A 16,522-nucleotide genomic window follows, 5' to 3' on the forward strand; every position below is an offset into this window, starting at 1 on the left:
ATACAAAAGTCGTTTACTCGTCCTCCTCTGCTCACCCCTCCCAAATGATTGGTTTATTCCCTGACTTTATTACACTCATCTAAATGCATCCTCCACTGCTCACCTGACTTAAGAATTTGCACTCTGGCCTCCACGGGCTGTTGCAACACCTCAGTCAGATGCTCCTTCAAAACAGCACAAAAGTCCTGGATTGCCAGCACCTTCTTGGAGTCCAGGTTGACTCGAGGGGTGTAGGGGTCAAAGTTGACGGCGGCCGGCAGGGCATACGAACTCTGTGAGGAGGAGGAGAATCACTATCACATCACTACATGTCTATAACAACCGTGCCGTACAGCAGTGTTACTCGATCTTTCTATGTGGATACACACTTTTAAAAGACGGCAAACCACTGCCAGTGGCCAGCTATGATTTTTTGACGCGCTTTTTGGGCCATAAAAGTCCAAATTTGGTCACTTCTGGTATGTTTTAAAATACATTTAATATGTTTTTCAGTATTTCATCTCACCTGCAGGAACTTGAGCGTGTGCGACTGACTGAGCAGATCGTTGATCTTGTCTTTGGCGACGCTCATGCTGTCAATGTTCTCCGTGAACTTCTTGGTGAGAAGCCTGAGTTTGGCGTGACCGCTGTCCATCTCTCGATCAACCGCAGTCAGCGCGGCGTTCTCGTCTTGGATCAACATGTCGCGCAACAGCTGATAGCCCGCGACCACCGCTTCCTTCTTTACGGCAGCGTCATCCTGGCGGAACCAAGGAAAGTGTAAAAAAATGTATTTAAATAAAATCAACCGATTGTTCCGAGACGATTTAAAGTCACGGTACGGATATTTCTGCCGTTTATCTCCTCGAAGTGGAGTGGAAATATATATTATGCTGAGTTACCTTCAGTTTATCCTGCATGCTGCTCATTTGACATACAACACTTTGATTTTTAACAATCCTCGCATCCAGCAAATCCAGCTTATTTTTCAGGTCAGACTGCAAACACAGAAAAAAACACATTTATAACATAAACACACGCAGAGAGAGAGTTATTATTCCATTATCTATGCAATAGTTTTTAGTCGTAGCTTTAGCAGTATTTGCCCTAGTTTTCTTTTGTTGTCGTTTTGGTATATTTTACGAATATACACGTATATACACATAAATATATACACACATACATAAATATATACACATATATATATATACATATACATATACACACACACACACATATATATATATATATATATATATACACACATACATATATATACACACACACATATATATATATATATATACACACACATACATAAATATATACACATATATATACACACACATATACGTGTATACATATATACATAAATAAACACACATGTACATATACACACATACATATATGCACACACGCGTATATACATATATACACACACACACATTTATATACATACACTATAATATACATAAAATATAGATTGTTGCATGTATGAAGTTTAAGAAGTACAAAAAGAAAACTATTTACATTTCATGATTTTTTTTTTTTACCTCTTATGAAGAGGCAAAAAAACAAATGTAGGTCTACTTTGAAATAAAACACAGACCTATGTCGACCTATTTTATTTAATCAAAGAAATCCCTACTTAAATGTGTGACACAGACAGACAGACAGACAGACAGACAGACAGACAGACAGACAGACAGACAGACAGACAGACAGACCTCTTTGAGCGCCCTCTGCTCCTCAGGAGTCGTGAAGGAGCAGCCCTTGTGCACCTGCTGCAGGCAGAGGCTGCAGATGGGGCGCACATGCCCGATGCAGAAGAGCTCCATCAGCTTGTGATGCTCCGAACAGATGCGGTGGGACAGGTCACTGAGGGGCTGGCTCAGCTGGTGGAGACGGAAAACCGGGTTCTCCCGGTGAGGACGCAGGTGCTCCTCACAGAAAGAGGCCATGCAGGTGAGACACGTGTGACTCGCCTCCGTCATCATGCAGGTGTCGCAGCGGATGACGGTCTCCACCTCCTCGGCTTTCTTCTCCTCTTCGCACACACTCTCCATCTCCATCTCCAGCTCCACATCGCTCTTGCTGGACCTCAGCGTGAAGGTCTCCACCACGGTGCTGAGGACAGTGTTCTTCTTCAGCTCGGGCTTGGTGGGGAAGTGGCAGCGACACTGGGGACAGCAGTACACGTCCTCCCAGGAGGCGAGGAGACAGTCGCGGCAGAAGTTGTGTCCACAGGGGATGGTGACGGGACAGTTGAAGGGGCTCAGACAGATGCTGCAGGTCAGCTCGTCCTCCAGACTCATCAGACTCAGCTCAGGAGTGTCCACTGCAGACGCCATTTTGACAATTCGGGGAAACGAAACGTATCCTGCGAGGCAGAAACGAAAGTAAACAGTCATTGTCTGTTTCATCACAGTTACTCTTAATATCGCAGTTTTTTCTTTTTTACGTACATAACGTGGTGTATTTGTTCGTAATATAGTTGTTTTTTTTATGATAAACAACACAACCCGTCAACAGCGACGCTAGCACTGGCATTTAGACTGGCATAGTTAGACTGGCACATTAAGACTGGCATTCGCTCCTTCTAACACACCAAAAAAGACAAACGAATTAAATATATATGAAATAAAGCTGATAAAAGTTACATTGACTTACCAGGAAAACAGTAAAGGAGAGATCAAGTAGCTCAGGTTGAAACAGAACCGACGAACACTTCCTTCTAAGCTGCGTTTGTGCTCAGTGACGTCCAGGTCAGGTGTCCCAGGTAGGCGTTGCCAGATCAGGTTGCCAGATCAGATTGGCAGTGTCCAGCCCAATCACATCTTCTTTTTTTTTTTTCTTTTTTTTTTTGAACAAACTTTATTTGAAATTAGAAACATACAGCCAAAATACATATAAAACAATATGCATATCAGATATATATGACAGAAAAACAGATCACATATATGCTGAATAAAATATATGAAAATAAATAACAAACTAACAATAAATGAATAAATACATATGCATACATAATGTCTTAACTAGGGGCTACAGAAAATAGTTCATCAAAATAAAGCAGCGTGCGTTCGCTTTTTTTGTTTGACATAATGGGTTAAAGCACATTATGTCAAACTCAAGGACTGGGGGCCAGATGTGGCTTTAAGGCTCGTATTGACCATAAACTACATTTCCCACAATGCATGGTGATTGCGTTACCCCCATCGCGGACCAGGTTACATCTATAATGCATCATATTTGTAACTTGAATAAGTAACAAAATACAAAAAGTTATTTAGCAATATGTTACGGAGTAGTTACCTTTATATTACATATTTGGTTACATTTAGTTACATTTATTCTGTATGACAGTTACATCTGGCCCTTTGAGAGTAACCATTACGGTGATGTGGCCCTCAGAGAAAATTGTACATTTTGTCACCCCTGGGTTAAAGTATCTATGTACAAGTTGTATTCAATATTAAAACTGTTCATGTTAGGGAAGGATTTAGAGAATCGTGCTTTATGAATGTTAAATTTACAGTTGGGCGGGTTCTTAGTTGCCAGACACGCGTGTATATCCGTAAAATCACAACACATGCAATAGAAAAACACATCCTGACCCATTCCCACAAGATCGCGGGGTTCACATTATGGGTGTAACACTCTACTGCGCATGCTCTAGGGTGCCCACAACCCGGAAATAAACTTTTTTGAGCAACTCCATAGAAATAAACTGAGCCATAGGGGGCGGTGCTCAATCCGCTTGTTGTAATACGAGGTAAACAGAGCAGAGTTCAGGTCAGTCCACGCAGCAGCAGCGGGGATGGAGTGGGCTCTTCTTCACGTGTCGCTGGGCTTCCTGTTGTGCGTGTGCGTGGCGAACACCAGCCTGTTCCACGGAGTCGCAGTGGACCTGTCCTATGATCACTACGCGGAGCCGCGGGTGGAGGATATGCCCTTCTTCCTGTCCATGCCCTGTAACTGCCTGGTGAACGTGGCTTACGTCATCATGGGTCTTTACTGGCTGCTGCCGCAGCAGCGGCGCGGAGGCGGCGCGGAAACGCGTCACAGCCGCTACCTGAGACAGGTGTTCGCGCTGATGGCGGTCCTTTACGCACCTGTGCAGTGGACGCGCTTAGCGGTGCTGAGGCGCGCGCCCGCCGTGCTCGACCAGTGGTTCACGCTGCCCATCTTCGCGTGGGTTCTGGTCTGGATCGGCTTCATCGAGCGCGGGCCGGCGAAGTGGCGCGCGTCGCACGCGGCAGCGGTGGAGGCGTGCTCTCTGCTCAGCTACGGGCTTGCTCTCGTGCACGAGCGCGGCTTCGAGGTGGCGCTGGGCTGTCACGTGGCCCTCGCGGTGTACAGGGGGGTGCGCGTGCAGCTGGCGCGCGGGGACAGTGTCTCGCGCGGGCACCTGTTGCTGGCCGTGCTGAGCTGTGCGGGGTTTGTGGTGCTGAAGCTGCTGGATCACTGGCTCGCTCGGTACCAACTGTTCCAGCGCTTCACCGGACACTTCTGGTCCAAAGTGTGCGACGTGATGCAGTTTCACTTCAGCTTCTGCTTCCTGACGTCACTGACGCAAAGAGCGCAGGAGAAGAGCTCGGCAAAGCGGAAGTGAGAGGACCGTCATGTCCCCCTTTATGGGTTCCATTTACATCGGAGGTCAAACGTCAGAACTCGGAGTGACGTCACCTCTGGGCATTCCAGTTAAGAAGTTGGAAAATAAAACAAATCTTCTACATGTGTAAAGTGTGGCTACTTCCTGCCGAAACAGTTTTGACGATTTTAAATAAAAACAATGTTATATTCCATCAATAGTAGTTTTTACAAAACAGAAAATAAAATACATGTTTCATGTTATCTTTCATTTTATGCAGATAACCAGATTTTATTTTCATCATACTCACTATCATTTAGCTTTTCTTGCACATCACCACTTCCTTTCAACATGGCTTTCAAAATAAAAGCCACTGACTTATTATTATTTTTTTTTACTACTAAAGAAACGTTACAGTAGTAATTCTTAGAAAATAAAATACACATACATTTTACAAGGGGGAGCCTGCAATTTTTAATTTTGAACCACATATAACTGAAATACATATCCATTGGTGTCTGTTGCTCTGATTTAGATGCTATGTCCTAGCTAACAATTGTAGGTTCCCTGAAAGTTTTGAGCAAGATGTGAGGACTCGTTGAGTGACAGTAATGTTGTAATAAAAAATAAATTGAGATATTTTCTGGCCAAACCAAGCTATTTTACTGTAAGCACATCTATCACACCATGTTTCTCATACTGTGGTATGTGTACCACCAATTCCTTGCACTTGTCTTATTGAGCCTCTTGGTGGCGACAGAGACATAGGTGTCGATAGAACACTGACTGAGGAATAATGACTTTTAACAAGGGAGAAAATCAAGTCAGGGTTTCAATTCACACGTATTTACATCACTGGTTGATTTGTCAAGTATTTTTCTTGATTCATTTATTAGTAGTTTGGGAAAAAATAGTGAAAAAGTCTGTCAATGTTTCGTCCACAAACTAATAATAATCTGTTTTCTCTCCTGAAGCAGAAAACAAAACGGTAAAACACGCATCAACCACTCTTTCCCAGATCTTCATGATGAATTTTATACGTCCGTCATTGCTACAGTCCTGCGTGTCACCCTTGTTCGACGCGCTCATTCTATCTACAATCACACACAGCTCTCTCACAGCTGTTTTTCTGACACAAATCCTGTCATTTACACACAATTGAGTAAATGGGAATTACAACTTGGCCTCAGGATAAACCTGGAACTAAGCAATCACTCACTGATTGTTTATCTCTTGGTGATGCCTTGAGGCTCATTCGTATACAGTTCATCCCACGACTGCTACCTTTGTTTAAGGCAAATACCGTGCACACTTGGTATACAACATTCCCTCATATGACAGAAGTTACACAGGAGAGAAAAAAAAATCCCATTTATATTTATGTATTGACATACGAACTTTTGACTCAAGACGGCATGTGAGCTAACTACCTGAGGCATTTTTGAGCCTGCTCCACGCTAGAGGATACATGGCCAGATTTCTGACAAACGTGGGTGGCTGGTTTGAACAGATTATCTCACCAAATTAGCCTGAGGGATTAACGGACGCGATTTTAGCGACATCATAAGTCAAAGGTCCTCAATGCAATAATTGACTACTTGAATTACTAGAATTGAACATTGTGTGTGTGTTTACCTTTAGTCCTATTACCAGAGACAAAGGATTATGCATTATTGAGTTAATTACTTTCCTGAAACAAGCAAAGTAAAACATGCCTCAGGGAGGGAACAATCTGTATAGATTAAATAAACAAACTGCAGTGATGACTGTCAAACATTATGTGAGTTCAGTTAATTACAGCTCAACTACTGAAGACGACAAGGACCGGGATGAGTAAGAAAACAAAGCCTCTATACAGTACTGTGGAAAAGTTTCAGGCACCACCAGCTATGTTGTTTTTTCTGTCTGCGACTTAAAGCTGATCTTATATATTAGTGAGATGTCAATGACTTTAACTCATGCAACATGTGTATGTAATGCTCACGCACGTCTTGAATAAACCTAGACATTTTTTTTACAGCAGATGTTTCTTTAAATTAAATAGAAGGACAAACACAGGATTTACCAGTAACATAAATTAAAGGTGCATTATGTGATAAATCTAAAGCAACTGGCCATAGAATCCTAATATGTCACAGAGACTCAGGAATAATGTTCATATAACAAACTGAACTCACCAACAACAACAGCACAGTCAAATTATTTGCATTATTTGCACATGCAAATCATGTTTATGTTTTGAAATCATGTTTTGGCATGTGGCGCCACCTACCGCCATCTACCGAGCAACCACGGGTTGCCAGTTTCCGTCAGGAAACGAAACCTAAAACAAATGGCACCTTTAAGGATTCGCTCCAGTATTAACAGACCTGTGTTATTGTCCAAGTGTAAGGGTAGATTACGCTAAATACTTGATATATATATACATATATATATATATGTATATATATATTAATATATATATATATATATATATATATATATATATATATATATATATTAGGGCTGTAACGATACACAAACTCACGATTCGATTTTTGACCCACGGTTAGATATATTCCACGATTTGTTTTAAATTTAAAAAACATTTTATTTAGACAATATTTAATTATATAGCAACTTAATGTAAGTAAATATATATATATATATATATATGTATGTGTATATATATATTTATATGTATATATATGTGTATGTATATATATATATACATACATACATACACACATATATATATATATATACATACATATACATATATACACATACATACATACATACATGTATATATATATATGTATATATACATAGATGCATATATATATATATACATAGATGCATATATATATATATATATATATATATATACATATGTCAGCTGTGGTGCTTGTAATGTGCTGTGGGAATCTCAAAACAAGAGTGAAAGAGAAAAACGTATTATTCGGCCTTCTCTAAAGTTATCAGCTCACATTCCTAAGCACAAGCCTAAACAACTCAGGACGGTGCCATCTGCAACTATCTAATCACAGAGGCCTCGGTGCAGCAGTGGCAACAGTCTGTTTTCTCCAGAATTTGTCTCTTAATATTTTCACTGAGCCTAACCGGACTAACTGGTGCAGACGACTGGCAACGCAACCGCGCAGTCCTCCCTAAGGTCAGCTCTATGTATCAGCAGAGAAAGCACCTTTAAATATCCTAACTCTGGGACTCACAGGCAGACTGACAGAGGATGTCTAACATGTTCACATACTTGGTTACGGTTATGCGTCGTCTCAGTTCTAATTCCGGCGTGATCCAGGTGCAGTGTAGGATCCCTGTCAGGATGCGACTCGTCCATTTTATAAGCTGGTTTACCTGTATGGAAACAAATATATCAAAACTCCAAATACTTGCAAATGACAAAAAAGGGAACGTCTATCTATCTTATATCTATGGCAGATCTATCTGTCTCGTTATTTATGATTATACAATAAATCAGATTTTGTGATAAAACATTTAATTTTTCAGGCTTCTCTGGATGCTGGTAAACTTATATCAGGGCGTCCTCTTCGTAGTGTCGGGACACAAGGCTCCCTCGAGGCTGCTTCCATGAATGAAAACCGCAAAACTATAGTGCGCTGTCGAGTTAGTTTCCTTGTGGTCGTGTGAACGGGTATTGCGGCCGACAACGCAACAGAGCCTTCCGATGATTGAAACTATCCGAGGTGTTACTATCGTTAGCTCTTCGGCTTGGGCAATCAAGATGGCTACTCACACACATGACGCGAATGCACCGATGTCACGTTAACAAGCTCTATACACTTGTTTTCACCTGTGTTTAGGGGTTTAGTTGCACTTTAAACACAACAAAGTCAGTGAAAGTGCTAAAAGATATTCAATTTCAGTCAGCCTAACGTTTTGAGGTCTGTCGCACAGCTGAGACTTCAAAGATCCTCGAACATCACACCCAAAAACAAGTTAAGCAGGACCTGGGCGCCTTGTTCAGGGGCACCCGAGCTCCTTGGCACGTCCCGAGATTGAACCACGGATGGGCATTTCATTTTATAATTCCTTTACACAATAATGAAATATTAATACTGTAAATAATCATTTACAAAAAGGTGTGGCATTAAAAGCGTTATTTGCACGACACGCGTGCCGATCGCGTGACAGTTCGCAGCCCTGTGTACGTAGCCAAAATAGCTGTGAACGGCGTGTGTCCTCTCCTTTGAAATACCTGTCAACAGGTTAGCAAAACACAAACCACTTGTTGTCTGTGTCTCTCTATCACGGCCCCAGGGCTCAGGTGCTCTTGAGCAAGGCGCCAAGATCCTGCTTAACTTGTTTTTGGGTGTGAGTTTTTTATCACGGAAAAGCACCAATAATCACTGCTAGATTATTAGATTATTTTCTTCTCCAGTTGCATTGGTTGCACCAGTGGATGATCCGCATACTTGACTTCGTGCCTGGGGTGAATCATTAAATCGTAAAATTGTCACTTAACAATGAGCAATGGGGACTATAGGTATAGGAAGGAAGCATTCCTACTGAGTTACTTCTCACCTCCTCATTTTTTTTTTTCACTAATGTCAATAAAACTGCTCAGTCTGGTTGCATTTCAGCACACGAGCTCCACAGAGGCAGGACACCATGGCTCTGAACATCGCTGGTGTGGTTGCAGTTGCTGTGTTTTACGTCTTAGTCCTGGTCACGGGGATTTTAGCTGCCCGAAAGGCCAAGAAGACTGAGAAGACCAGCAGAGGAAACAGGACTGAAGTGATCCTGCTTGGAGACAGAAATATTAACTTGGTGGTTGGGATTTTCACCATGACTGGTACGTAGATCAGTGGGTTTGAAATACTTGATCGTGATCAGGTATTGTAATCATAAAAGCTTCTTTTTAATGATGTCATAATAAGACATTATATTCTCTCAACCAATGTGATTTTGATTTGTTGTGTTTCTTGCCGTGTTGTGTGATTTTTCTGCAGCTACATGGGTGGGAGGTGGTTCTATCCTCGGTGTGACTGAGGCAGTTTACACTCCTAAGATGGGCTTGATCTGGGCTCTAATGCCTGTACAACAATCTGTGTCCTTCATACTGGGTAAGACTGATGATCTAGAAATTCATATCAGACACATCATTCACCACAACAGCTGCTCTAATAACCTTTAAGAGCAGCTTAGATATGTGCCTCCAAGTCAACTGACCTCTGCTGGTACCCACTGGCTTAATTCCACACCGCACCTTAGTTAGTGTTTATGTTTCAAAACTACCCTCAAAACTTGCTACTTTATTGATTCATTAACTAATATATACAGTAATTATATTGAATATCTCACCCACTGCACAAGGTGGTCTCTTCTTTGCCAAGCCAATGAGGGACAAGAAGTACGTCACCATGATGGACCCATTCCAGATAAAGTACGGCAACGTACTGAGTGCTTCTCTGGTGCTGCCTTCTCTGATCATGGATGTGCTGTGGGTGGCGTGCACTCTTCTTGGCTTAGGTAAACACACCTACATGACAAATTAAAAACACTGGTTATAATATACTATGACAGTAACCACTTTGTTTATTAATACAAACCACAAACATAATAATTATTAACAATTACATGAAACAGCTGTATGTGTGTGTGTTCGTGTGTGACTGTGTTGTTGTGAATTGCGTCTGGAACAACCAGACATCTGGAGTTAAATGTGGCAAAAAGTTGCTGTCAGTTCAGAATGAAGAACTTAACAAATGGCGCCCCCTTGTGGTCATGAAAGCTTTTAAACTTTACTTGCCGGTTTGTGATTTTCCCAACAGGATTAACCATGAGTGTGATCCTGGACTTGCCCTTTGCTTATTCTGTGTGCATCTCAGCAGCTGTGGCCATTATCTACACTTTGTTAGGAGGCCTTTACTCTGTGGCCTTCACTGACATCATCCAGCTTAGTCTCATTTTTGTCAGTTTGGTGAGTCTACAGTAGAACATGTGTTCAAGACATAGTATTTATTATCTACAGTGGTGTTTCCCATACTTTCTGTACATTATTGTGAACTAAAATCACTATAATCAATCTTCACAAGACGATCTCTACTTGTGTTAACAGTGGTTGTGCGTCCCCTTCCTTCTACTCAACGACACGTCTTTAAACATCGCAGAGACAGCTTTCAACAACACACTTCATGAACCCTGGGTTGGCACTCTGGAGATAGACATGGTCTGGAAGTGGATTGATGACTTCTTATTGATGGTAAGATGAATGTTCATAATCATCATAAGTGGCAAACCACTTTTCACATATAGGGCATGAATATTCTATGTATTTTTACGAGTTCACCTAAACTCAGAGGAGGTTGGTGTGGCCGGGATCAGACTACCCCAAACCTCAGTGCCATGAATTCAATATTGAAGAATAAGGCCCAGTCCCAATTCTCTCACTGAGAACACTTGCTATGAGTTCCCTCCACAGTAAAGTACCCTGAATGAGGGAAATGCAAGGCAAGATTTCCCCTAAGAAATGGGACACCACTAGTATGCAAATTAACGTGGCGAAAGTGTTCTCTACGTCACGCGCATCATCGACGTGTGATTTAACCCCAGTCCAGTAGATGGCGGTGATACACATTGCCTGTGAACTGCAATACCACCATACAGAAGAATTACTATTTTCATTCACGTTTGAAAAATGCCAGTTCCAACTGAGCTCTTGCCTGTTGTGTTTGTCTATGTTGATTTATCTTCGTTTGATAAATCAACGGAGAAGAAATATGCGAAAGAGAAGACGCATTCACCGTATGCTAGCAATAGTCGGGATGTTTCAGGATAAGCACGAAACACCTGCATGTACACACCGGGACACACACCGCGGTCATGGGCAGACTCTTGCGAAGCACTCGGCATATTTACGAATGTAGTCAAATAACGATTTTCAAACTATAACTTAACAGCCCATTGCATATACATCTAACTAACACATTCCAACACTTTTCAGATTTTTTACAGGCGTATTTGCGAATATATTCTGTGTGCATATAGTTGTCTGCACCGGTAGCCGCCATATTGTTCCAGAAAATCGCCGCTGGCTGAGTGTGCAAGGCATCATGGGATACTCCTTGCCTGCAAGCCTGGTCCAGAGTTGACTTGGTGGCGAGGGGCATTTTTAGGGGAGGATGGGCACTTCCCCTTGCTCCCTAAAGTATTGGGATACCCTACCCCCTCAAGGGTAATTTGAGGGTGTTTACATCCAAATCAAGTGAATGGTGTAGGAACACTTTCTATATGTGCCTCCCACTTTTTAGGGGACCAAAAGCAATGGGACAATTGACTGAAAAGCTATTTCATGGACAGGTGTGGGCTATTTCCTCGAGTTGATTCCAAGAGTGACATTAGCATTTGGAATCTGTTGCTGTTAACTCTCAATATGAGATGGAAGGAGCTGTCACTGTCAGTGAAGCAAGCCATCATAAAGGCTGAAAAATAAAAAAAAAAACCATCAGAGAAATAGCAAAAAACATTAGGTGTAGCCAAATCAACTGTTAGGAACATTCTTAAAAAGAAGGAATGCACCGGTGAGCTCAGCAACACCAAAAGACCTGGAAGACCACGGACAACCACTGTGACAGAAGAATTCATTCCCTGGTGGACAAAAAAACCCTCACAACAGTTGGCCAGATCAAAAACACTCTCCAGGAGGTAGGTGTATGTGTTTCAAAGTCAATAATCAAAAGAAGACTTCACCAGAGTGAATACAGAGGATTCACCACAAGATGTAAACCATTGGTGAGCCCCAAAAACAGGAAGACAAGAGTAGAAACAACACCTAAAAAGCTGTTACAATTCTGGAAGAACATCCTATGGACAGATGAGACCCAGATCAAATTGTACCACAGTGATGGGAATAGAAGAGTGTGGAGAAGTAAAGGAACTGCTCATGATCCACAACATACCACCTCATCAGTGAAGCATGGTGGTTGTAGTGTCATGGTGTGGGCATGTATGGCTGACAATGGAACTGGTTCCCTTGTATTTATTGATGATGTAACTGCTGACAAAAGCAGCAGGATGAATACTAATGCTAATACTAATACAAGTGTTTCCAGCAATATTATCTGCTCATATTCAGCCAAATGCTTCAGAACTCATTGGACGGCGCTTCACAGTGCAGATGGACAATGACCCAAAGCATACAGCAAAAGCAACCAAAGAGTTTTTTAAGGCAAATAAGTGGAATGTTATCAGTCAATTACCTGACCTGAATCTGACTGGACATCATTTCACTTGCTGAAAAACCAAACTGAAGGGAAAATGCCCCAAGAACAAGCAGGAACTGAAGACCGTTGCACTAGAGACCTGGCAGATCATCACCAGGGATGAAACCCAGCGTCTGGTGATGTCTATGCCTTCCAGGCATCAGGCTGTAATTGACTGCAAAGGATTTGTAAAGTTTGATTTATGATTGTTTAGTTTGTCCCATTACTTTTGCTCCCCTAAAAAGTGGGAGGCACATATAGAAAGTGTTGTAATTCCTACACCATTCACTTGATTTGGTATGTGTATAAAAAACTTGCCACATACTCTCCTCGTCTTCTCTTTCTCCAGGCTCTTGGCAGTCTTTCATTCCAGTGCTTCCACCAGAGGACGCTGTCTGCCACCTCATCACAGACAGCCCAGATAACCTGCTTTGCTGCTGCCTTTATGATCTCCATACTGGGAATTCCTTCAGTCTTGATCGGGGCTGTCGCGGCCTCCACAGGTGGGAATTACATTCGAGAGACGACAGATCTGGTCTATTTTCCTTTAATGGGAGCATCATTTACAAAACTGATTTCAGAGGAGCTAAAACTAGACATTGAGACATTAACTCCTCAGGAAAATGTTAAGAGTAGAAGCTAATTTTCCCATAAACTTCTTCCTGCAACCCTGGGGGCTAACTGCTACTTTCATCCTTTTCAAAACAGGAGGCAATGCCATTTTTATGTTTTAAATATATATAGTTATATAGTCCACAGCAAAACATTTGAAATGACAGGAAAGGCAGTGTTTTTGTTGGAAAAAAGTTTGTGGAACCTTCATATCTCTTGTCCAGACTGGAACCTGACGATGTATGGCTCTCCGTCTCCTTATGAACGTGGTGAGCAGTCGATGGTCCTTCCTCTGACTCTGCAGTACCTCACTCCATCTTTTGTTTCAATCATTGGAATTGGAGCCATCGCTGCAGCCGTCATGTCGTCCACAGACTCAGGCCTGTTATCGGCAACTTCTGTTTTCTCATCAAACATCTACAAGAACATTCTGCGCAAACAGGTGAGGACTGCAGGACACTGACAGAAATGTGTTCTTGGGTTGATTGCTGTTCATTTGCAAAGGCAACATGAACAAGCAGAGTTTCAAAATACATGAATGAATATAATGACACATCTCATTTTCTGTGTCCCCAGGCTTCAGATCGTGAAATGCAGTGGGTGATTCGGATCTCAGTCGTGGTTGTGGGTGTCCTTGGAACATCCATAACGTTCTTCACTAAAAGCGTCCTCCTCCTCTGGATTCTTGGAGCAGACATTGCCTACACCCTTATATTCCCCCAACTGGTTTCTGTGCTCTTCTTCAAAGTGACAAATGGGTACGGTGCTGTGGTGGGTTACATTGTAGGGCTGATTGTGAGGATTCTGTTAGGAGAGAACGCTGTAGGTCTTCCTGTAGTTATTTGCCTTCCCGGTTGCACACTGGAGGACGGCATCTACGTCCAAACATTTGCGGTCAGAACATTTTCCATGCTTTGTACTCAGATAACCATCCTAGCTGTTTCTGCACTGGCTTTGGTCCTGTTCAACAAGGGCCTGCTGCCTGAAAGATGGGACATTTTCAAAGTAAAGTGTAACAATGCTGTACCACCAGGAGATGCTGTCACTCAGAACCTCAAAGATGGAGCTGGAAGTGATGCTGAATGTGATGATGACAGAGATGGACTTCCCTTAGAGCCCATGTTGTCGATTGGATAACCATTTATCTTTCCCTTTCATAAGCTGCTGGCATTGCTTAACTTTTAGTTTGATATTAATAAATATATATTTTGTTTACAGTTCTTGACACTTAAAGGGACACTGTGTAGTATTTATGGGTTTATATAACCCAAAATCCACTTTTGTATACATATTATGTGCTCCTGCATTGTCTAGTAGCTGTATAATATTCTTTGTTTCATTCTCGTAGTGTTTCAAAAAGTACAATAAAATGTGTAAAATAACATGGTTGCGGGCGGCTACTGCATTGCCACGACTCCATGTTTCTACTGGAGCCTGTATAGACAAACGCGAGAGAACAAATCAAGCGTCACTTAACTTGTAGCGGAAGTCCCGCCTCCACTCTCTCCTGTTCATCTGCTATGACCGCGGTAGCTCGCCCTCTCCCTCGCCTCACAAACCTCATCTGCTGACACGGAGAAAGACGACGAGGACGACATTTGACAGGCTGAGGATACCGTAGCGCTCAGGGAAGGGAGGGGGTGAGCAGAGGAGCAGTTCCTTGTTGTAAATTTCAGCCTCTCCTCTAGATGTCACTATAAACTACTTACTTCACCCTTAAAGTATCTAACTGTTGATAGTTGTTCTTTTACACTTGTAACTGCTGCACTTTTTTTGTCTATTTACTTGCACTTTAATATTTCAATGTTGACTGGTTCACAGCGGGCTCTCCAGCCATTGATCCGGCACTCTGTGGTGAGCTCCGAGTATTTGGCCCTCTTGCGCTCATTAGCGACATCAATCCGGTCGTCCCAGAGGACTGTCAGTTCCATGAGCACCACTTGCTTAGTTGACTCCGATGTTGACACCATGTCTGGGTGGAGTGAAGTGGTAGCAATGTTGTCCGGGAACTTGAGTTGCCTTCCCAGGTCAACTTGGAGCTGCCAGTCGCGAGCTGTGGTGAAGAGCCCTCCTGTGGAGTTGGGCTGGTGGTTTATTAATAATAATAATAATAATAATAATAATAATAATAATAATAATGATAATGATAATGATAATTATAATAATAATAACAATAATGCATTATATTTGAAGGCGCCTTTCAAGACACTCAAGGTCGGCCTTCTGCCCTGCTCTGATGAAGGTGATCGACTGCTTCGGAGCGACCTGGGACTTGCTGCTTTGTATCGCTGTGCAGATGGAACCCGCCAAGGATTTTAAACTCGGTTGTGGTGCCAGCAATACCACCCCTCCCCTAGAGCCTTTGGGTAACAACTCAGAATGTGCCCCATGGTGCCCCTCCTCTGGCACAGCTTGCACTCCGCAGTGTCTGCGAGGCACCATGAGTGCAGATTGGCCGGGCTTGGGAGGACGTCATACACAGATTGGATGAGGAACTTGAGGGGAAACCCTAGAGCCTTTGGGCAACAACTCAGAATGTGCCCCATGGTGCCTCTCCTCTGGCACAGCTTGCACTCCACGGGCTTGGGAGGACGTCATACACAGATTGGATGAGGAACTTGAGGGGAAAAGTTTCAGCTCTCAAGAGATCGGCCCAGGTGAGTTTGCGAGGTTTTGCATGCTCCCATCTTGTCCACGCCCCTTGCTTGGACATGTTGACATGCTGATAACTTTAGAGAAGGTCGAATAATACGCACCACCCTGACAGCGACCTTGAGTGCCTTGAAAGGCAAATATAATGCATTATTATTATAATTATTATTATTCTTACATATACAATTTCGTATGTCAGGGTGGTGCTTGCAATGTGCATATTATTCGGCCTTCTCAGATCTGAGCTGCTTCCAATAAAGCTTTTCAACTTAACTCATGACTCCAGAAAAGTCCATCCTTGGTCAACTCAACAAATAAACAAGTGCAAAAAGATATTCAATTTCAGTCAGCCTAACGTTTTGAGGGTTACTCAGCAGTGCCCCTGTGGCTCAGCGGCACATATCACCAACCCATCATCATCACCTTTCAAATGGAAAGCACAGCTGAGACAGCAGGCTTTACT

General features: G+C 42.5%; 3 protein-coding genes across 5 annotated transcripts in view; 2 read left to right on the forward strand and 1 right to left on the reverse strand.

Moving 5' to 3' along the window:
• trim25 (tripartite motif containing 25) overlaps nucleotides 1-2,744 on the reverse strand; it is a 10,320-nt gene extending 7,576 nt beyond the window's left edge. For 2 of the 3 annotated variants that reach the window (XM_083905935.1, XM_083905934.1), the window contains exons 1-4: nucleotides 1,707-2,744; nucleotides 882-977; nucleotides 506-739; nucleotides 104-272 (exon numbers count right to left, since the gene is read on the reverse strand). In XM_083905935.1, the coding sequence (XP_083762061.1) occupies nucleotides 104-272; nucleotides 506-739; nucleotides 882-977; nucleotides 1,707-2,402 (1,195 nt within the window). In that variant the 5' untranslated portion in view covers nucleotides 2,403-2,744. The remainder of the gene's footprint in view (nucleotides 1-103; nucleotides 273-505; nucleotides 740-881; nucleotides 978-1,706) is intronic. The other variant, XM_083905936.1, reaches the window with a different exon arrangement.
• A 621-nt stretch (nucleotides 2,745-3,365) lies between these two features.
• On the forward strand, nucleotides 3,366-5,288 carry tmem187 (transmembrane protein 187). The gene has a single exon (XM_083905960.1). The coding sequence runs from the start codon at nucleotides 3,800-3,802 to the stop codon at nucleotides 4,592-4,594; it is 795 nt and encodes a 264-aa protein (XP_083762086.1). The 5' UTR covers nucleotides 3,366-3,799; the 3' UTR covers nucleotides 4,595-5,288.
• Nucleotides 5,289-9,202: 3,914 nt separating this feature from the next.
• On the forward strand, nucleotides 9,203-14,544 carry LOC310940631 (high affinity choline transporter 1-like; the record flags this gene model as incomplete). The annotated part of the gene is made up of 8 exons (XM_083905620.1): nucleotides 9,203-9,386; nucleotides 9,544-9,657; nucleotides 9,908-10,063; nucleotides 10,366-10,514; nucleotides 10,653-10,796; nucleotides 13,145-13,298; nucleotides 13,632-13,849; nucleotides 13,984-14,544. 8 exons carry the CDS (start codon nucleotides 9,203-9,205, stop codon nucleotides 14,542-14,544), a joined length of 1,680 nt encoding a protein of 559 aa, XP_083761746.1.
• Between the last annotated feature and the right edge of the window lie 1,978 nt (nucleotides 14,545-16,522).

This window comes from Microchirus variegatus (genome assembly GCF_963457635.1).
Source record: "Microchirus variegatus genome assembly, chromosome: 19".
Lineage (NCBI taxonomy): Eukaryota > Metazoa > Chordata > Actinopteri > Pleuronectiformes > Soleidae > Microchirus > Microchirus variegatus.